Consider the following 23,245-nt stretch of genomic DNA (forward strand, 5'->3'; position numbering starts at 1 on the left):
AATTCTATTTTTAAACATCATTTTTTACAGGAAAAAGTTCGTCTGAAGTACAAAATTATGTATACGATTAACGAAGAAACTTTCTTGGATATAAATGAAGTCGACAACCTGTTTGGATCGAGGTGACCGGTTCGAGTCCGGAACTCCTTTCGTCCGGCCGCCGAGGTCATCACTTCAATCTTTGTATTTGGGTCACACTATAGCCGCTAAAATCCTCGACGCCACGTCGGCTCGGTATAGTTAATATCTTATACCGGCAAAGAATGTAGTGATTAAATTTATATTTTAAGAGGCACCGATGCACTAGAATGCAATTTTCGGAGACGAGAGAATTCCCACACCTCCCCATAATTTTTGTTGAAACTGTGATATAATTTATATAAATCAAAATAAGCCATTGTTTGACAAAGAAGCATTCCTCCTCTCGATTAATTGTTGTTTCCTTAGTTATGATGTTATCATGTAAATATCTCGACCGACTTCGGCTACTTTCTCATATGGATGTATAAAATTCTTTAAGCCTCACGAGATGCATTGATCAAAAAATATATTAAATTTGTGTTATTTTTTACATATTTGATTTTTCTTCACATTTCTTGTATGTAGTAGTTGTAATAAAAATGTTAAAACACGTATCTTGGGATTTGATTAAATATATTTAATCTTCGCTTAACATATTTGTTATTGTTCTTAGCATGAAAGGTAGACTTGTTGGATCACTGTGCCACCTGAAAACAATACATGTTTTATGGATTATATATATAATTTGAATATTTTCTGTATATACAGTAGAACTTGGTTATGATTCCCACAAACAAACCACAGATTACAAATACTGTAAATGCCAAAAAAATATTTTTTCTAATGAATGACTTCATTTCAATTTTACAATAAAATGGTAAAAAAAACTCAGTGGGTTACAGATTCTCTGGAATATCAAAATGATATAAGCCGCAACGTTTCGCGTGTCTTGCACTCTGAACATTATATTTTCACATAAATTAATCTTCAAAATACAGCCACTTAAACTGCCAATATCACCACAACATTACGTTTTATTGAAGAATTGAATTCTAAATGCAATTAGAAAAAAATGGCATTTACAATGTTAAAACATTACTTGAAGCATACAATGCTATATCGTCACTGAAAGAAAGAATGCAAACATATCTGGATGGAACACAATCCTCATCTGTTAACCAGTTTTTGAATCCCTCTGAAAGAAATCTGAACATTGCTGTAAAAAACTCAAACATCATTCACCACACATCTTCCACATTTGTAAGGAACCAAGTCCGAGCATTATTTTTAGTTATTTTTTATTTTGGGGGCTTATGTTTTGTTAGGACAAAAGTTTCCTCACCACTTACCGTAGAAAAAACTTAAAAATAGAAGAAAAGAACCAACTCACTGTAGAAAAAAACTCACGCACACTTGCGAACGGAAAAAAGTAAGTCCGCACCGAGAAAGAGGGGGGGAGATCCCACAAGCACAACTTAGGAACTTGCTAAACCTTAAAGAAAAAAAAACATCCCGAAAAATTGTCAAAAAGAATAACGTAAAAGGTTAGCGAGTATTGTCGGGTAATAGGCTGCCATGCAGAAAGGAAAAGTTTACTTTTAGCAATAAGTATGTAAATGAGGGGAGTGATCTCAATCAGAATTGTGACGTCACCTCATAGTATAAAGTCCGAACCTCAAGTGAAGATGACAGAGGTGAGAGCTTCTGTTAGCAACGAGCGTGGTGAGCTACATAGCAGCAAACGACAAGAGATATCCGATATAGCGATAAAGTGGTTCCAAGGTGATTTGAAGTTATTTGATTTGTGGATCGAAGATTAGAAAGTCTTGAGAGTTGAGGAAAAAGGTTCCTAGTATATTGAGGTGACGATTAGGACCTTAGTTCATAAGAATTGTTGTACATAAGTTAAGTCTTTGAATTTTTTTGTCGAATTCTAAAGGGGAATAGATTTTAAGTTAGCAAATAGATTGATTTGAGTTTTGTTGGGTTGATTCTTATTGATTTTTTTTGAATAAATTTGTTGTTTGATTATTACTAATTTTTTTGTACATAGTCATTAGTAGAATTATTAAATAGTGGATTGGTTTTGACTAACTTTGTCATTATTTCTTTCGGTGCATGCTTAAAGTCCAGCCTGGCATATTAACGCAAATCCGCGTAAAGTACCACGTTAGGTAATGGCTATTTCCGGCACACAGTCGTGTCGATAATTGTTGTAAAAAATGTAAAAATAACTTAGTACTTTACACATTTTGCAGCGTTTTCCCAAAGATGGCTCTGGAGACTGCAAAACAGATAGAAATCTGTTGGTGAAAGGTCTGGCAAATAAAGAGGATGGGTATTTTATGTAGGTCATCCTTGGTGTGTACGAGTAGTCATTCTCTATATATCATTATGCCTTTACGATTGACTGGTTCCAATTGCAGATAGTACATATCCGTCATGATTGTCTGGTTTGGTGGCAACAATTCAAAAGGAATGATACCATGCATACCCCACCAAACACACAATACCACTTTCTGTGGGTGGAGTTCTTGTTTTGTGATTCACCTCACCACCTTTAGGCACACAAGGTGTTTTGTATTTAACATTACTAATATATAAGGAATTATTCACACACACAACACATTCCTGCAATTTTTGTCCAATCCAGATGAAATTTGTTTAAATTCATTTTATGTTCTGATAGAAAGCATAGGCTACTTATTTTGTAGAAATATTAGTTATAGAATAAATGTTTTATTGATTTCAGATCGGTGATTGCACTATTGTTGCAGTCACATCAGTGACCATGTGACAATCATGCTTGATGAGGAAATTTTCCTTAACTTGCATTTTTAAACATTTTGGAAAATGGTGTATTTTAAACTTGCTTCATTAAATTTAATCATAAAAATGATAGCTGCATTGCGTCACTTCTATAACAAATTAAAAAATATATATATTTCCATAGTGACCATGTAATGATCTAATGAGCCCATTATTTTCAAAGCACTATCGCTCATCTAATTTACATACGTACAATTCATCTTTGTTTTATCAACATGGAATTAAAAAGACTTGCTATTTTGTCAGGAAAAAAAAAAATGCCTAGGGGAAAGGGTAATTGTGAAATTGGGACCTCTGAAGGCCATGAAGTTCCAATTTGAGCAACATCAAGTAAGAATGGCTTTGTCAAGGACTGCAGAAACAGCATATCATCATCAAGCACAACTTGAAGCTCTTCTTGATTCTTCCATCTCTACTTTCTCATAAAAAATATTCCGTCATGCTTGACGGAAGAATTTCTAGTTGTGATATAAGATCATTTTTTTTCCGTCTACTGTTGCCTTTCTGTCTTAAAATGGCTCTCTTCTGTGACGGGTCAAAACAGAACTGCAAACATTCACACGCTGCTATTTCTGCTTGGGTATTAACTTGCAGAGTATCCATTTTCCCAGTTCGAACACACAACCAAGGTCCTGCAAATTCCAATGAATGATTGAAGGGGTCGAATGCTGTGGCTAATTCTTCAACCATTTGCAATGAGTTCTCCTTGACAGCTACTTGCAGAAGGTCATTGTCCAGCTCAACAGGTCTTCCTTCTTGTGACATATCAGTGAGGCTAGTGTTTCCCACCCAAAATCTTTTAAACCATCTTTGACATTTGTGAACATAAGGGTCCGTGCCTATATACAGCATTAATGTTTTATGCCGAGGTTGCTGAACATCTGTGATGGAACTCATAAAGCATAACATGCGATATGTGTTGTTTAGGCATTGCCACGTTTAAACACATTTCACTGACAAACAAATTGCTGTGGACAGTTCATGGTGATCACATTCTGTGCACATGTACACAGAATTGTCCTATCAAATGCTAGTACCATAACCTTGATATAGTTCATATTTGCCCATCAAACGGCATTGATTACATGGGCACTCAAAAAACATTATTTATGCAATGATCTGATACTAAAACTTGCTGAAAACAACTGTATCATCCTTGATTTGTATTGATAGTACTTGTCATAACCCAAATTCTACTGTATTTCTTAACCAAATTAGAGATTAAGGAGTTACAGTACTTATAATTAGAAATATTTAAATAAAATTGTATAGTTAAATTTTTCGGTCATATATATTTGCATATTTCCACAAATATCTTGTTTGATTCTTAACTAATAGTAAACTTCAAATATACTTAGATTTATATTAATATTCACTCATACCTCCTGCTATAAATATCCTTCGATGGACTTAAAATGATAGATGCAACACTAGAAAGAAAAATATAAAAGTAATAAGTGGTTTTATAAAAAATAATTTCATATATTATCATCATTGCTTTTAGCCCTTAGTCACTACATTTAATTGTGATAACCTAACCAGTTGTTTAAAGTTTAGGGCTTATCACACCAGTGAATATATTAAAAAACTACTTTTGTTTATAATAGACTCGCAAAAACCTTTAAGTGACCAGTAAAATATTTAATTGAAAAAACAACAAACGTTTTCGACCGTATTTTTCGGCCTTCTTCGTGTTAAAAGTTCCGAGATTCGAAAAGCCGTTGTGCTTAAAGATTTAAAAGTTTTAGAATGTTTTTTCTTATTTAATCGTATTTAAATCTTTTAGCATTTTAAACCTTTTAAATCTTTAAGCACAACAGCTTTTCGAATCTCGGAACTTTTAACCCAAAGAAGGCCGAAAAATACGGTCGAAAACGTTTGTTGTTTTTTCAATTAAATATTTTACTGGTCACTTAAAGGTTTTTGTGAGTCTATTATATATATTGGACCAGTACTTGGTAACGAGTAACCTTTACACAAGACTACTTTTGTTTATATCTAAATTTTATAATTAGTATAGAATAAAAACTTACAATGATGTAATTTTAAATAACACATACTAATACACCCAAAATGCATTTTGGACTCTCTCTTTTATATTATTTTTATTAAACACCAATGGAAGGTCAATGGATTGACCTTTACTACTTAATCATTAGCTGCGGCAATAACCATCACTGTACTGTACATTAATTTACATATTTATATTCTGTAATAAGCCCTCAAATTTAAAAAACTGGTTAGGTTATCATAATTTAATATAAAACCACTTACTTTGGTGTCTTTAAAATAGCTAGTAGTTCATTTATTCTTTTAGAAACAATGTTTTGTGCTCTGTCATTTTTGTTATGAACCACCTGTGAAGCCTTACTTAGACATAATATAGCTCTTGGCACTAAATCTTGACATCTTGATGCTAACTGTATTGGATATTAATAATTAATTCGGATAATATAACTAATTAATATAATTAGTTGATCATACTTTGGCTAAAGTTGCCACAGAAATATTGATGAGTTTCATGAAAGTTAAATTTGTTTGAATGCTGCTTATCATTTCGTACACGGTAGATTCTAAATTTTCGTAATAAAATGTGACAATTTCTGGTCGGCACAGTTCGCTGTAGGCGAGTGACGTGTATTCACCAACGATCCAGACCTAAAGAAAGAGAATCAACTTGTTAAATATATTTTTAGATATTAAGGCTGAGACTCCACTATCGTAAAAATGGCGTAAAAAAACCCCTCGCCGTAAAAGGTTTTAATCATGTGACCCTGACATTTTACGCTTGAGCAGGTCGTAAAACCAGTGTAAAAGCGAGTTGAGCAGTGTTCAACTTTCAACGCAAATACAGCCGTAAAATGGTACCATCCACCAATCAGAAGTCAGTGAAATCTAGGTCATTGTGTCATGGTGCGAAAATGGAGGAAAATGAGCTTTTGTGTACATTCCCTCGTGGCTACTCTAGAATAGATCTGGAAAGATTTATCGAAAACATCCGAAAGTATTTGTGTATCTACGACAAGAAGTATCCCGATTATAATAATGGATGCCTAAAACACGCGATATGGACGGCCAAAGGAAAATCCTTCAATTTAGAGGAGTATATAATGAAAAAAGCTAAGCTTAATAAGTGCTGTATATTATCTTAATTAATAATACGATAATAAAACTTAATATATGAAAGTAAAGATATTAATTTTACTACATTTGTAATTGTAGTACAGAAAAAAACTCATGGAATATAATCATTGTCTTTATAACTTCGATAGTACCGTTGCTGTAAAAACTTCGCTAGCCGGACCTCCACTGCAATCCAGACACAAATGCAAATAGGTCACGTGATTAAAAGTTTTTATGGTGAAGGTTTTTACACTAGTGGAGTCTTGGCCTAAGCAATATAAATTTAGCAGGCTTACTAAATTCATAAAAAGTTGAGGAGCAATCATGAAATTTTTCAAATGACTTAAAAATTCCACTAGTTCTTTTTGGCCATGTATTATTATTTCAGGATAATGAGAGAACATCTGCAAAACTGTTTTGGCAATGATTCTGAAAGATGCAGTTAAAAATATATAGAAGTTCTAACGTTGTATTTAATATACTTGAAATAAACTCACTCATAAATACGTTCTGGATAATCATGTACGGGATAGATAACAGGTATTCTTTCAATGATTGCACAAAATAGTGTGATAACCAAATAAGAATCAGCAGATTGGAAAAAGATAGAAAAGTATTCCCTAGAATTATCAATAATTTCATCAAGAAACTTACTATAATGAAAAATAATTAAAATAAAAACAAACTTACTGAAGTAAACTAATTGATGATTGTGCACATTGAATCACTTGCGGATGCTTAGTCAATGATACAATAGTTTGATGAAATATATGAATTCTAGTTAATAAAAATAAATAGATAAGAGACTTTTGAAGTTTCTTTCTTCTAATTTATGAAATTTTAATACCTTTCAAAAGTATCGCCAACACCGCTGCAGGGTCTAAGAATAAAATGAAACATTGGCTGAAGAGATGGATTAGAAAATTGTTCGATAACAGCTGGATCAATGGCAAGTATTTTTCTTGGACGGTTTAATTCTTGAGAAATTGAAGCTCTCTGGTTTATCAGAAGTGATGCTGTCAAACAAGGCAAATCTAGCAATGTATGAAATATCTGCATATGAACATAAAATATTATTATAAGACATCATGATATACATTTCTGTTATATTCAATTTTTAAAATATTACCTCTATTGATGTTTGAGGAGACATAAAAGCTGGCAATAAAACTTCAAAGTCTTCTAAAAAGGTACGTGGACTCCAAGCCAGCACCTAAAACAATGTACAATAAACTAATATATAGAATTATATTCAAAAATTATTTTAACATCTTACATAATAAAAGCCCAATTGCCTGTTTACTGAATCTTGACAATGACAATTCATTAGTAACTCTTGAAAACCATTGGATATAAGATGGGATTAATTACCAAGTTTATAGAGCTGATGGTGATTTTAGTGACCTTAGATGATCTTGAATATCAGCAGTTTTTGAGATAGATAAACACAACAAAGTAAGGTTTTTTTTTTTTTTTAAATTACAAGGGATGCCTTTGAGACATTATATGGATTGTATATGACAAAATAAATACCTATTGTAATAGGTGGCACTTTCTTAAACCTAATGGTTTAAAAGATATTGGCCAGTTTCTGCTATAAATCTGATTCTCTTTTTTCTGAAAGTTTCTATGCCGGGAAGTAAGTTTTCATTCTCTATCTTATCATATCAACAGTTGAACAAGAAGCCTTTGAATAAACTGAATTGTTACTTTTTCAAAGGCATAAAGGAGTGCTATTTTTGGAGTTATCTTTTTCAATTTTGTGCATTTACTTGTTTCCTCTATTTCCATGAAAATGAGTTATTCAAATGAAGAAGAATTTGATATGCTGATTATTACAGTACAATGAATTTATAATCATTAATATCTAAGTTATATGAAATCATAATAAACATATGTGACAGCTAATCAATAAAATATTAATATTAATAAATATATAAATTAATATAGAATGAATACAGTAATAAATTACAGAAAGTTATTATCTTTTTCTATTAGATAAATAATAAATAATTTATTTATTATAGTGCAGACTATACTGTAATACTCATTATTATTACATTGTCTCCTTTAAAATAATTTTTGTTGTATCTTCTCTAAATGGTAATAAACTTGAATTAAATAAGAAATAATTTGCTTAAAGGAAAATCTATAAACAAATTACATATAAATGAATATACTAGAAGTTATACATTTAAATTGATTAGATAATACAGTTATTGGACAAGATCATTCCTGGTAATAATTTTATTGCTCTCAGAGAAAATGATTATTTTTAATACTTCAGTTTGTTCATTTATTGTAAAACCTTTTCATACATAAAATGAATTCTTTGATAGCTTTAAGAAGTTTCATATTCTGTATATGAAAATTTAACAAACATTGAAATACTACATCTTTACTTTATGGTTCCTTTTTATTATCCACAAAATATTATGTATGATTTTAGTACAATTGTAATGCATTATAGATGATCTAAAATAACCATAACCCATTAACTTACATCCCTGTAATTGAGAATAAACAAAAAAATTAAAATAGAATTACTTTTTATTACATTTATTAACTAATTATAAAGCTAGGAAGACATGAACATAGAGGTGTAAAATACAAAACAATCACAAAATTCCATTGTATAGTAATCTTAACAAATGTTAACTGAAATAAGATAGAAGTCTATATGTAATTAATCATAAAAAATCTTAATAATTCCAACTAAACACTAACATCTCTAGGAGCCTGAAGATTTATTTGCAATGAACATTTTTCTAAACAGTTTCTTTCACAGAATAAGAATATCAGTAACAGAACTAAGTCTTTTACCACAAAATTACCTTTGTGCATCGATCATTTCTATAAATATTAATATATGACTAAAATTGACATAAATAGTGCTTCCCACTTTTCTTATTCCATTGATCTTGCACCCACAGATATTTTATCTATTCTTTAAAAAGCGGCAGAGGTGTACGCTACAATAAAAAAGCTTTTTTAATGTCATAGAAAAAAACATTACTTTCAGTACTCCTTTGACAAATGTATGAATGCTGGCAGAAATGTATAGCTTCATTATTCAGTTAGAAATCTGCTTAATTATTAAAGAGCTGTCTATAAATGAACTGTATTACATATAACCAGAAAGTAACTTTTCCAATTATGATGAATTAATGTAATGAAATTAATATGAAATGTAAAATTCAAACAAAAAAAGTCTTTCTAATTACTAACTGCATAGTCTAAAATTATAAAATCTAGTACTTACTTTAAATATGGTTGGAAAATATTTCTCCAAAACACTAGTACGATAGCAGAGATGTGGTAGATTCCTTTTTATTAGATTAACGATTTCAAAAGCAGACAAATTATCTTGATAACATTTTCCCAATATTTCACAAAATAGAAAAGGATAAATATCATCTGGTTTCTGCATCACTGCTGAACCTTAAAAACATAAAAACTTAAATAAAAGTTGTGTTATATAATTTTTGCATAAGGTTAATTTATGTGCTTAACATACTATGATTAATGAAAAATTGCACTGCTGCAGTGATTGCAGCTATATCGTGAGAATGGGCTTTACTAACAATCTGTCCACAGAGTCGATTGTAAGACTGTCTAAATGTAGGCAACACCAAATGCACAAGATCTGGATTAATAAAACATAGAATATCTAATATATTGATTGCTTCAGTTAAACACTGCAATAAAGAAAAAAGTATTCACAATTAGGAAATTTATATAACTTTAAAACGGAATTGTTAATAAATAAACATCTGAAAAGCTTTTTATTTTTCATTCTTCCAAAAAATTTAAATTATTCGCAACATTATTTTAAATAAATAAGAAAAATATAACCATAGTAATACATTTGACTAAATAAAATTATTAAAATTTAATAAAGCTTCTAAATTTTTATTTGTTATTTCAACAGAAAAGGTTTTAATTGCTCTGTTTAGCATTAAGAATAAGAAAGATCAATTTCAATAATCATCAGGTTATTTTTGGCTAATTAATCTGGTATTTGGGCTTATCTATACTTATATGATTTGTATTATATTTATATGAAAATTAATTTAATTTTAACAATTATTTAAAATTTTTCATTAAAAAATACATACAAACTTTCTTATCACTGTTTATAAAAATTATTTGTAATCTTGATAGTCACGAATAATTTATGCACTTAGTTGCTATGATCTAAAACAAACTTTATCAGTGTAGCAAATGCCATTGTACTGAGAGAAATGATTCACTGCCAGAATATATATACAAAAGATTCTGAACTCATAAAGAAAACACATTTATTTAGATCTTGTGCAAATTACAGTGTATACAATGCACAAATTTTGTATCATCTGCCATTAAGTTTAAATTTTTTATCTTGTATTGTTTTCGTTCAAACTTTGTATTCAATATTTCAGTAACCGAAGATCTATTAATTGGTCAAAAGCATTTTTGCAATATTAAACTTATTATTGGAGTTAAAAGGTGTTGATTTTTATTTATGAGTGTATACTTCTGCCATAGCATAACCAGGAAGAGGCCTAGGCACCCTACTTTCATAAATACCTCAAAAATAAATGGAAAAAAATCAATTAAGTACAGGAGAATGATTTAAATGTGACAAATGCACTAATACACACACATATATATACAATATCTAAAAATTTTACTCTTTATCCACAGTGCTAGATGGCTATATTCATAGCAATACAGGGGTGAAAGTTAGTTTGCACATTCTAATTTAGGTCTCCTTCTATGCTACTGTATTCTTGCATAACTTATGAAATGGGATCATAGCAATTAAATAAGAGTATCTTTAATGCCTCAAAACTCAGACAGATTTAAGAACACATTAATCTAATGCAGTATTAGCTTTATAAATTTTTAATATATTGTTTTAAATTAACATAGTTATAATTTCTTAAATGTGCAATTTAAACTGATTTGTAATTTTAACGCAATATGAGAAATATATTTATTAATAATAGAAATAGTATCATGTCTTATTTTATTTATCATTAGCTGTGTTATTATTTGACTAAACCTACCTAAAGAATCCATTTATATATTGTTATTATTTTTAATACTTAAAATCAAGCATTTAAAAATTAAAATAATATTTATGTAAAGCTCTTGGATAAGTTTGTAAATGTAATAAAAATCTGCATAAATACTATATAGGTTAAAAATTAGTAAAATAATAAAGCAATAGTATAATTAATAAATCTATAACTTACTGCTGCCTGAAAGCTCATAATATCAGAATTTGTATGTTCTAAAATGAAAAATAATTGTCAATTAGGTATGTTATATTATAAAGAAATATGTTCACAGATTGATAAAAAGCATTGACATTTTACTCACTTTGTTGCCATTGTTCTACAATCCTCAAACAATATTCTCTTACACATGCTGTGATTTCTGTAGAAAAATTACTAAGAGATGATGCTATATATTTATTTTCAGAAGTACCATCACAAATTGCTAATAACCAATGTTGTAGCATAGAAAATACTTGAATATTAAGAAAATGTTCGGGCATATAATGTTGCGCTACAATAAAAATCAATAGAAATTGAAACATCTTAGAGAAAAATAATAATAAATAAATAAATAAATAATCTTTTCATAAAGTCTACAAAATAAATTTTAATTCCATTTCTGTTCCATATAATAAGATTATTATTCAGTAAAAGTTAAATTGTCATAATTTTATAAATTACATTGAAAATATCAAAGAATTTTCTAAAATTATACAAAAATTCATTAATGAAATACTTACCACAGTTTAAAACTGTAAAGAATTCTTGACAATGAGAACCATCCAACTCTGTTATTATTATATCAGACTTTTTAGAATGTGAACTAAACTTTGAACTTCCATAAGAAAAGCTTTCGTGTAACCATTTTGGAAGATTAGCTGTTAATGATTTAATATCATCTACATTCAAAACAATTGAAAAATTAGTATTTTTAGTATTTAGGATGAATATTTCGACATTTAAATAAAAAGTAAACAACCAACAATTTTTCTGAAAATAACACTGAAACACCAAAAAAATCCAGTGTGTTTCCAATTGTTATGATTTCATTTTAAAAATAAATTATTATTTACCATATTATTAAAAACTAAAATTGCATTTTCCACCATCTGTTATGAGATTTTATTATAAAAAAATCTTACATTATAAAATGGCAAAAGGCTTTAATTTTAAGAACAGAGATGAGTTTTATAAATAAAGAAAAATGTAAATGTTAATAACAAGTAAAATATTCGTTAAATCCGACCCCTCTCGAGATTATATATGAGATTATTATCGATAATTATGTAATTCTTATTTGTACAAATCTGAAACAGAAATCTTTTAATACAAAAGTTTATTTCATATTTATTTAGGTTGAAGTCAAAGAATTAGACATGGTTTTATATAGCACGGATGTTACCAAACTTTTGATAAAAAATTATAATGTTTAGTTATCGAATAAACAAAGTATATTCTTAAATAAGCAATGGTTTAATATTGTTTAACAAGTAGTGAACTTTCTTTTTCATAGAGTTAAACAAGATATAAACCAAGAAAATACGTGACTATAAAGTGCAATACTTTGAATTGAGTGTTAAATATTATATATGCAACATTTAAAACGAATATAAATTTTATATATACTAACCTATTTTTATTATAATATTTAGTATTTGGGAAATTCTAATGATTTTTTTTATTGGAGTACAGCTAAAATTTCAATCCTCAGCTGTACTCCATTAAAACAGTTTTTATTTTGTTTTATTATCTGAAACAGGAACCATTTTTGATTTATTTGATTCAAACAATATTACTTTATTATAAGGTTTAATAGATATCTTGATAAGTATAAGGTAATAGTTAAAAAGTAGATGTTTAAATGTCTCTGTAGAAAAAATCTATGGGACAAATCTCAACCAAATTTGATACACATACTGTCCCAAGTATGAGGTTTGAATTTTGTAAAAAAATTTTACTTTAAAATTCAACCACTAGAGCAAAATTTGGTTCTGCTGACCCTTAATGTTCATATTATGCACATTTTCTAACAAATTTTGGAAGTTAAGAAATACTGTGAAATATTTTTATAAAGTTTTGGATCATATCACTGTATCTTACAGCATTAACAGAACATGTCCAGCTGCAGTTTTCTTCAAAAAAAAAAAAAAAAAAACTATGAAGCAATGATAAATGATTGATAATTTGAACCAATGATTTGAGTGTAATGGAATTTCTTGGAGAACATGTAGATTTTTATCAGACCAAATACAGCATTTCTGAGTGTTCACATCACCACGAAAACGAAAATGAACCACATTGCTTTACGAAATTTGCCATAGCCATACTTATGTATATTAAAGAGATAACAGTGCCAAATTTTGCCATAACAGCTGAATTTTAAAGTAAAATTTTTCCTGTAAAACTGAAATGGTATAATCAAGACAGTATGTATACCAAATTTAGTCAAGATTTGTCTATAATTCTTTCTACAGAAGATACTGAACACTTATACTTTAATTAAGAGCACCCTGTATATTGTACCATAATCCTTTAAATAATATTTTGTTTCTATATTTAATAAATTAATTTTTTAATTCATTATTTTAATTCTATCTTTACTGAAAATTATAGCTGCTAAATATACCTGATGTCATGTTTTCAGAATTAAGCAATTGTGAAAGTACTGTTAGAATGCACCAGTGATTCTGCTTGCTAATTTTATTATCTTCAATTCCCCTAAAAACAAAATGTAAATATTTTATAATCAGTATTTCTATTTCATGTTAGTCATATTATAAAATAACTATTTACGATACAGTAATATTTTCTGTGGAAAACTGGCTCCTCCTTAGGTATTACAAACATGAAAAAAACCTGGAAACTGCACATGGCCAGCTCTTTGGTCAGGTGCAAACCCACAACCAACTACAGTAGAGCATTGATTATCTGAATACCGTTCAACAGAAACATCGGTTAACCGAAAGCGTTCCAATCGGCAAATTCAAATTTCTGCTAGTGCTGTGGCGTTGTAGCGCACTCTCACTCCCTGACAATCTAAACTGTAGGCCTACTTTAATGTTCTATTTTATATTAGATATGAATTTATAAAACATGTGATTCAAAATGTATACAGTACGTTTTGTGTTTAATATGTTTTTTTCGTAAATGATCAGTTATCTGAACAACCCTAGTACCGAACTGCTTTGGATAATCGATGCTCTACTGTATTAGTGTTCAATGGTTTTATCCACAAAGCCACTGGTGGGTAAACAAGTAATAAATAAATTCTTAATATTAATAGAATTTAATAAATCCTATTAATATTAAAAGATAGTTAAAAAGAAAGAGATTTCATAATGAAATACAGGGTGTACGAAGAGTCACTATGCATATTTCTAATAATATTTTTGCATTGTTTCAAAAAACGTGTAGCACCACAGTCATTAGATCTAAATCCACCAGACTTCTATCTATGGGGAGAAGCAAAATCTGCAGTGTATTGAGATCGTCTGCGCAAATAACAGCAACTTGAAAGCAGCATTCATTCAGTCTTTCAAGCAAACAACTGATAGCTTGCTTGAAAGACTTAAATCTTAATAAATCAGTTTTTACCTACAATAATTTATAATCAAACAGATGCTAGAAATAATCTAGAAATGATGATGATTTAGAAACAATATTTCTGAGTAAAGTTAAACTTATTATACGAGAAATCATTACAATTTTATTTTACAATCAAAATATTACAATTTTAATATTTTCTGTAACTTTTTGTTAAAAATTCTTTTTAATCAAAGATGCCTTAATTTGTTTGAAATAATTCTGTAATATATAATTTACTATATTGAACATTATGTATTATATATTAAGCCAAGATATGTATGTATTCTTTGAAGAAATGAATATAATAATTAATTAATGTTTCTAATCCTTTAAATATTATTTTATTAATGTTGGAAATGGAAAAGACTTGGAAGATTTATGCATAAGTTAGGAATGAGTCAACTAAATTTGGATATAACCATACTCAGTTGCTTACAGCACCTATTGAATTAATAAGTTCTGGAAGTGAGGATAGGACGAAGGTCTGGGAAGCATAACCGACAACGCGACCATACGGTAAGCAGAAGTTGCAAGTTCAAGTCTCACTTTGAGCCAATTCTTTTCTTTCAAAACCTTCTAAATTAATTATTAAAATATTAATTTAATTATAGTCATTATAGTTTAGCAAGAGATGGCATCTAACATCTGCCAAATTATTTAGCATTTAATAATAAGTTAGTAGTAGTAATATAGACTAACATAATCCAGCAAGCATTTGGCTTTAATATATAACTAAAAAGTTTAAGATGTTTGCACTATTAAAAATTAACTATAATATGTAATTGAGTTTAAAAAAATTAATGATGTATATGGTCAGTGCCATAATAAGCTTGTCATATAAAAGTGTGGCTGTACGTCATAGTAAATAAATATTTTATTTTAATTTCTATATACTTTCCTTTCTTTCCTTTGTCTATTGTTTGCGCCTTCTAGAAATTTTCTTCTCAACCTTTTTTTTTCTTGGGTGGTGGTGACTAATCCCTTGGAACAAAAGAGAGGAATGTGGCCCTGAGGGCAATGTGTATGAACGATGGTCATTCTTGGCTGGAACTCTGACGAGGTAGGTTGGAAAGATTGGATTCTCTAGTGCGTTTCAGCAGCGAATAGAGAAAAAGAAGTCAAAGAAAGATTATCAAGAAAGATTATTGATCTCCCAAGATTTCAATCAAAGTGAACCGAGAAGGAATAAGAACACAAGCGACTAGAGCCTGAGATCCTGTCGCACTCCTATTGGTCACATTCATTATGCAGACACGCATGTGTTTAATAGTAGTTTCATACTGTATTTATAAGTTTCACATTCATATTTATTTTTTCATGTTTTAAAAATTATAAAATTAATATATACCGATCTCCGCCGTTTCTCTTTGGAATCCATAAGCCGGCCGGTCATTTTTATCCGTCCTCGGGTCGAAAAAAAAATCTATCGATCCCTCAAAATAAGTCCTTTTAGAATATTTGTTGTGTAGAAAATCCACAAACTCCTANAAAAAATCATGATTTTATATTTTTAAGAAAGTTTCTAATGTGCTTAATGTGAATTTAATAGGAAAAATAATGATTTTTGATGATTTCATGAATTTGAAAGGTTTTAATGTGTGTTACAATCCTTACAAACATAGCTTACATGTAAAATTTGTAGTATCAATTGTTACTGAGACACAAAACATATGATGCCAAGAAACACACTGCACGCATTGTATCCACGAGACTATGTCTGTTTCTTGTTGGTCATCAGATTTGTTACATGTACTACAGTGTTGTTGTAATTCTCTTAGTTACCTTCGAATTCTTTTTATTTCAGTTGGGAGAAATGTGTAAACGTCTTTGTTTTTGCCTGGTTTTACGGTCCAATCGTATTTGATGCTGAAATTTTTCATTAGAGGTTACTTTTCTTATTTTTAATGTATTTCCGTCATTTTTTTCTAATTGGGCTTCTTGAAACACTGGCAGAATCTGAGATAATTTGTCTGTTAACTTATTCCAAAATTATGCTCTCATTGCAGTTTTGAATTTCTTTAAGTAAATTTTGTGTTGTAGCAAAAACCTTTCATTTAATGTCTGTTTCATGAACTGATTTGGCTTCCAGAACTTGTTTGAAAATTTCTTTTTGCATTTCTGTTTCAGTACATGAAGTTTGCATTGCATCATCATTCAGCTCCAATCTCTCACTTCCAATTTCAGTTGTTGACTGTCCGCATTCAAGTGATACTATTACTTTGTCATTACTGCCTTCCAAGTTATAGTCACCACTATTTTCTCCAGTACTTATTTCCATTGTATTCAATTTTCAAGTAATGTATATATTTACAAATTGTTTTTACATACAACGAATCACTACAAGACCAGCTAAAATCATATATACAAATTTTACATAAACCACATCTTAGTTGACAGTCTAATCTTGGACAGGTCTTTCTAACAATTACGTAATTCTTTTTAGTAAACTTCCAACATTCATTTTCATTGACAAAGGATGTTACAACAACACTGTAGTACGTGTAACAAATCTGATGACCAACAAGAAACAGACGCAGTCTCGTGGATACAATGCGTGCAGTGTGATTCTTGGCATCATATGTTTTGTGTCTCAGTAACAATTGATACTACAAATTTTATATGTAAGCTATGTTTGTAAGGATTGTAACACACATTAAAACCTTTCAAATTCATGAAATCATCAAAAATCATTATTTTTCCTATTAAATTCACATTAAGCACATTAGAAACTTTCTTAAAAATATAAAATCATGATTTTTTTATAATAATTTTTTATAACATCACTTTTTTATTTATATAATTTTTTTCATTTTCATATTTATAAATATTAATTTTATAATTTTTAAAACATGAAAAAATAAATATGAATGTGAAACTTATAAATACAGTATGAAACTACTATTAAACACATGCGTGTCTGCATAATAAATGTGACCAATAGGAGCGCGACAGGATCTCAGGCTCTAGTCACTTGTATAAGAACTATCAAATAACTCCAAGAGAGTTATTTGATAGTTCTTATACAAAGGATGTTACAACAACACTGTTGTTGTAACATCAGTGAGTGAACAATAAGTGAGAGATTGGAGCTGAATGATGATGCATTCTGGAAATCCACCACCCAAGATCATCACCAGTATTTGGGTACCCACTTTCCTCTATCCCTATTCTATCATTGGTTTCTGATTCTTAAATTCTTCCTCAGTTAGTTATAATTAGTCATAGTTAGTTGTAAGTGCATAGTTATAGTTTATATTAGATGTGCTGCAAATATATTGCAAATGAAAATTAATTGGTGAGCACCAAATCTGACACATCGTATTTTGTGGATTAAACTCTAACAACAACAGTGAAGTTCACGATGTGTCCAGCATCCAAAACAGCTTCACCTTCTAAAAGACAACATTTCCTGTTGCCGATATAGTCTAGAATTTGACATAAATTCAATGATTTGTTCTCCATTTGGTCCTCGCAGTAGTCATCACCGACAGAAACTGAATCGGCTCAGGCACTGAACAAACACGATTGGTTCCTTACTTGTTTCGGCAGCCATCTTGGCTCAAAAACAGCACCTTCTGTTGGATTTGGCACTTGCCAATTGTGTCACGAGTGTAGAACTGATAAAAATTGTAGTACGGCTCGTATTATATGTTTGTACTGGGACAGAGAGCTGGCATACTAAAGAAAACCTATCTACTTCAGACGAAATAAAGATATTTATTATTTAAAATCATATCTGGTATCTCAATTCGCACCTATTATCACAAAAGTAAAAATGAAATATGGCAGAAATTTAACCAAAAGCATTATGGAATTGGTCTCCATGACAACAAAATTTAAAACTTGAAAATAAAAATATAATACTGATCATTTTTTGATATCCCATTTCCGGGTCCCCTATTGTCTTGGGTCCTGTGCCTGTGCCCCCATTGAACCTGTCCAGCTACAACACTGCATATGGTTGTTGTTGTTAAGTACCCATCAAATCACACACAATCCTGATGACTCTTTGGATGAACATTCTCCGAAAAGGCTTATCTACAGTTACCTTCTAAAATCTTGAAGATTTTTGATATAGATTCATACATGCCTCAATCCATATTGTGTAAAATCTATCCCTTCTTCCACCTCATAACTTGCCAAGCATTATCATCTTTTTCATTGAGTCATTCACCTGCAAAATATGTTCAAAGTAAAAAAGTTTTTGTTTTATTATTTTGGCTTGTAGAGAAAGTTCTGACTTAATTTTTCAACTACTGAATGATTGGTGTTTTGTCCAAGTCTCAATAATCCTCTCCAACACCATAGTTCAAAGGAATCAATCTTTTTCCTTTCATTCTTTCTTAGAGTACATGTTCACAGCCATATATCACAGAAAAAACTACTGCGTATACTACTGGTAATTTTATTTTTCTTGTAATGTATTCATCCTTTATGATTTTAGATAATCTGTTAATTGCTATTTTCCTTAGCATTATTTTTCTATGATGGTACATCTATTGAAATACCTAATGTTTTGTCTCGGAATGCTATGTATATAATACTAATACAGTATTTCTCACATAGTAAATTAACACCAACAATATACATTTGAAAAGTACATAAAAACTCCCATTTTAATTATAATTAAATATTTAAATAAATACATTATTCATTAAATATATTTAAAAAATTACATATTGTAAATTACATAATATTTTTCCAGTTTCTATCAAAAATACATCACTTACTTTATCAATTTTTTCAAAATTTCTTTTACTATAGGGTCATTGTTGGTCTGAAAATATAGTTTCATATTATAACAAATTAGATACATAAGGTATTTAAATTTGTAATAAAAATGATACATTAAATATTAATTTTTTAAAAGTCATCTTTAAATTTATGACATTAATTACTGTAATGAGCATCAGTATTCATTTTGTATTAAGGTAAATTTTTTAATAAACTTATAAAATATTACAGTAAAATTTATGAATACATTTTCATGAAAAAATTCATAAAAAATTAAAAATATAGAGTAAATGAAGGAAAACATTAATTGGAATATATTATGTAGATAATCAAATATTATATTTTAGGATTAGTTTAAAAGAAAAGAATCTACTAATTAAAATCCATTCCATATTTACATCAAGAACTTGTTTTATCATCTTTCATGAATAAAAAAATATATGTTACTGTGAAAGACTGAAATTAGAGAATGTCAATATTCTCCAATGAATGTCGACACATACAAAATATGTCGGTGAAAGACCGAATATTTGGTTATATTATTACACATTCGAACAATCGCCGGTGTATGTCGACAATCACAGATAAGCTTTGGTGGGGGTTGAAACAACACCCGGGAAGCTGTTGTTGACAGAGAGGTGACAGTCTGTTGCAAAATTCTTCGCCATTTTCTTCTGCTCAAATTAGTGATACCGTATGAATACAAGTTCCTGATGTCAATCGTGGCCATACAGATACCCGAAATGTGTTGGCGGTTGTTGTTGGAATAGAAGACTCAGACTTTCATAAATTAGCAAACAAAAATAGTACCCTCAAGCAGCTTTATACCCGTAATCACTTCATAATTTGTAAAGAAAAGTTACTTTCCATAGATGAGATTTCTTCTCAAGAAATATCGCTGAGAGAAGCAGCTGCAGCTAATTCGAAAAGTGGAGGGCAAGGCTATACACATTGTCATTGCAAAGAGAAGTGTTCCACGAATAAATGCAGTTGTAAAAGCAAGGGACAAGAGTCCCTTGCTTTTAACCATTGCAAAGAGAAGTGTTCCACGAATAAATGCAGTTGTAAAAGCAAGGGACTCTTGTGCAACTCAAAGTGCCATAACAGTTTAAGTTGTTGCAATAAATAAGATTGTATAATGTTAATCACATAATTTATGTGTAAGTTTATTATTGTATTATTTTCTTTAATGATTTAGAATGTACTGTTCGTTTTAGGTTCAACAGTTTATTTACATGTGCTGTTACTTAAGCTTTCTCCTATTCTGACATATTAAAAAGTTGCATTTTTGTCTTAACGTAATAAAAATATTTTTATTCAACATTCACCATCAGTGCATGTTGAATGTCGACATTTGCTGATGTAAGTGAGAAATGATGATATTTAGCAAATATTTCGTACATACACAAAACGACTGTGTGAATGCTGACATTCACCGGAGAATGTTGACATTCGCCAGATATCAGTCATTCACAGTAGCATATACATTATTGAGAATTAAAATTAGAATATTGTAATTATACAGGGTAGGAAAGAAAGTTACTTAACACCTCTGCTACAGAATATAGAATGTATGAGCACATCATGTGCATAACTCCATAACCATCCAAGGTAGTTCAATAAAATCTTCCAGCAATCAATTCCTTGTGAAATTCTGAGCCTAAATGATGTGATGTTTGATACTCTTCCCATTTACAGTTTCAAAGTTGCATTCAAGATGGCAGCCATGCATGTAACACACACCAGTTTCTTCCTTAGTCTAATGTATTCCTGACATGAGTGAATTAAATTTGGGTACATTCTATTAATATATTCAATAACAGGGGTGTTAAAGTGACTTTCTTTCCCACCCTGTATTTGTTACTCAAATTAAATTATCACAAAAGCTGGAAATATTACTTCAATTATGTGAATTAATGCCAAGCTTCCATACTTTTTCAGCAGTAAAACTTTTGAAATGCAAATGTTTTCAGCATCATTGAAGGGACAGTTTCAAGCTTACACCAAAGATATTGATTCAAAAGCCAAAGATTTGTTTACATTTGTTACAAGAAAATCTATTAATGTAAATGTAATTTTTAATTTAATTTTTTCCATCACCCCTGTACAGAGCGTGATTCAAAAGTGGTAGATAAAACTTTACAGGGTGATTAATAATTCAATTTACAGTAGAAATTGTTAATATATATTTGTTTGATTCACAAAGATAACGAAGTTTTAAAAAAAAATCTTTATTTCGTATCAGTCTACCGCCTATTTTACATGCTTTGCATGCAGACGTGTGCCTCGGTGCTGGCTATCACTCGCATCTCAGCACCCGACTGGGGGTGAGCTCCCACACACCCCTAAAACTATATAACATCAAGTACTCCAGGAACAATCAAGTGGGCTTACTCAAAGCCGACATAGTCACGTGGGCTAAATAATTAAACACCACAGTCTTAGAAGTACCACCACTGGGGCTACCTAGATGCACTTCTACCAAAAATCATAATATAGAATATTCGTTATTCTTACCTGAACCATCATTAATGGTAAGCAGTGCAATAACTGAGATAATTTACCAGTCTGCATAATTTGCAAAAAATCCGGTTGAGGAGACAGAATTTGTAGAATAGATATAGCTAAATATCGATCGAGATAATTGGTAGAATCGTTGAGTATCATAATTATAAGTGAACTGACAATTGCTTCGTTATCTACAATCCTGAAAATATATTAAATTAATTTCATTTTAAATTTTTAATATATATATATATTTTTTTTTATCAGCCAAAACTTACTCTTCGTGTTTAGAAGTGCGCAAAGCCAAGTATATTCGTTTAAGATAATCTCTATTTAATTCTTTAGGAGCATTATCTAAAACATCTCTAAACGTTTTCGATTCTTCCATCGTGAAAGATCTACTGATGGCCGCCATCTTTGACAAAAATCATATGATTTTTTTCAACGTTGCCAGATAAAAATTTAGCCGTATTTTAATTTTTAATATATAATAAAGTATTTTGACATAATATTTAAATGCTGTAATATTAAAATACGATAGTTTAAAAAAAAAAAAAAAAACATATACTATGCATATTTCTAATAATATTTTTGCATTGTTTCAAAAAACGTGTAGCACCACAGTCATTAGATCTAAATCCACCAGACTTCTATCTATGGGGAGAAGCAAAATCTGCAGTGTATTGAGATCGTCTGCGCAAATAACAGCAACTTGAAAGCAGCATTCATTCAGTCTTTCAAGCAAACAACTGATAGCTTGCTTGAAAGACTTAAATCTTAATAAATCAGTTTTTACCTACAATAATTTATAATCAAACAGATGCTAGAAATAATCTAGAAATGATGATGATTTAGAAACAATATTTCTGAGTAAAGTTAAACTTATTATACGAGAAATCATTACAATTTTATTTTACAATCAAAATATTACAATTTTAATATTTTCTGTAACTTTTTGTTAAAAATTCTTTTTAATCAAAGATGCCTTAATTTGTTTGAAATAATTCTGTAATATATAATTTACTATATTGAACATTATGTATTATATATTAAGCCAAGATATGTATGTATTCTTTGAAGAAATGAATATAATAATTAATTAATGTTTCTAATCCTTTAAATATTATTTTATTAATGTTGGAAATGGAAAAGACTTGGAAGATTTATGCATAAGTTAGGAATGAGTCAATTAAATTTGGATATAACCATACTCAGTTGCTTACAGCACCTATTGAATTAATAAGTTCTGGAAGTGAGGATAGGACGAAGGTCTGGGAAGCATAACCGACAACGCGACCATACGGTAAGCAGAAGTTGCAAGTTCAAGTCTCACTTTGAGCCAATTCTTTTCTTTCAAAACCTTCTAAATTAATTATTAAAATATTAATTTAATTATAGTCATT

At 29.7% G+C, this 23,245-nt stretch overlaps 2 protein-coding genes across 2 annotated transcripts in view; one reads left to right on the forward strand and one right to left on the reverse strand.

Moving 5' to 3' along the window:
* The window catches only part of LOC111628039 (ADP-ribosylation factor-binding protein GGA1-like), a 29,357-nt gene extending 28,725 nt beyond the window's left edge, over positions 1-632 (forward strand). Inside the window, exon 16 of the mRNA XM_023371765.1 lies at positions 31-632. Within this exon, the coding sequence (XP_023227533.1) occupies positions 31-126 (96 nt within the window). The 3' untranslated portion in view covers positions 127-632. The remainder of the gene's footprint in view (positions 1-30) is intronic.
* LOC111628038 (AP-5 complex subunit zeta-1-like) lies at positions 592-22,256 on the reverse strand. Its single transcript, XM_023371764.1, has 18 exons — positions 22,121-22,256; positions 21,855-22,044; positions 19,334-19,380; positions 13,645-13,736; positions 11,759-11,917; positions 11,341-11,529; positions 11,214-11,251; positions 9,491-9,671; positions 9,236-9,414; positions 7,103-7,186; positions 6,821-7,026; positions 6,664-6,750; positions 6,471-6,593; positions 6,270-6,402; positions 5,335-5,508; positions 5,125-5,270; positions 4,233-4,280; positions 592-728 (listed from the first exon to the last, which is right to left on the reverse strand). Exons 1-18 carry the CDS (start codon positions 22,228-22,230, stop codon positions 659-661), a joined length of 2,256 nt encoding a protein of 751 aa, XP_023227532.1. The 5' UTR covers positions 22,231-22,256; the 3' UTR covers positions 592-658.
* Between the last annotated feature and the right edge of the window lie 989 nt (positions 22,257-23,245).

Source organism: Centruroides sculpturatus, unplaced genomic scaffold (assembly GCF_000671375.1).
Source record: "Centruroides sculpturatus isolate CEXI.00-Female unplaced genomic scaffold, Cexi_2.0 scaffold565, whole genome shotgun sequence".
Taxonomy (NCBI): domain Eukaryota; kingdom Metazoa; phylum Arthropoda; class Arachnida; order Scorpiones; family Buthidae; genus Centruroides; species Centruroides sculpturatus.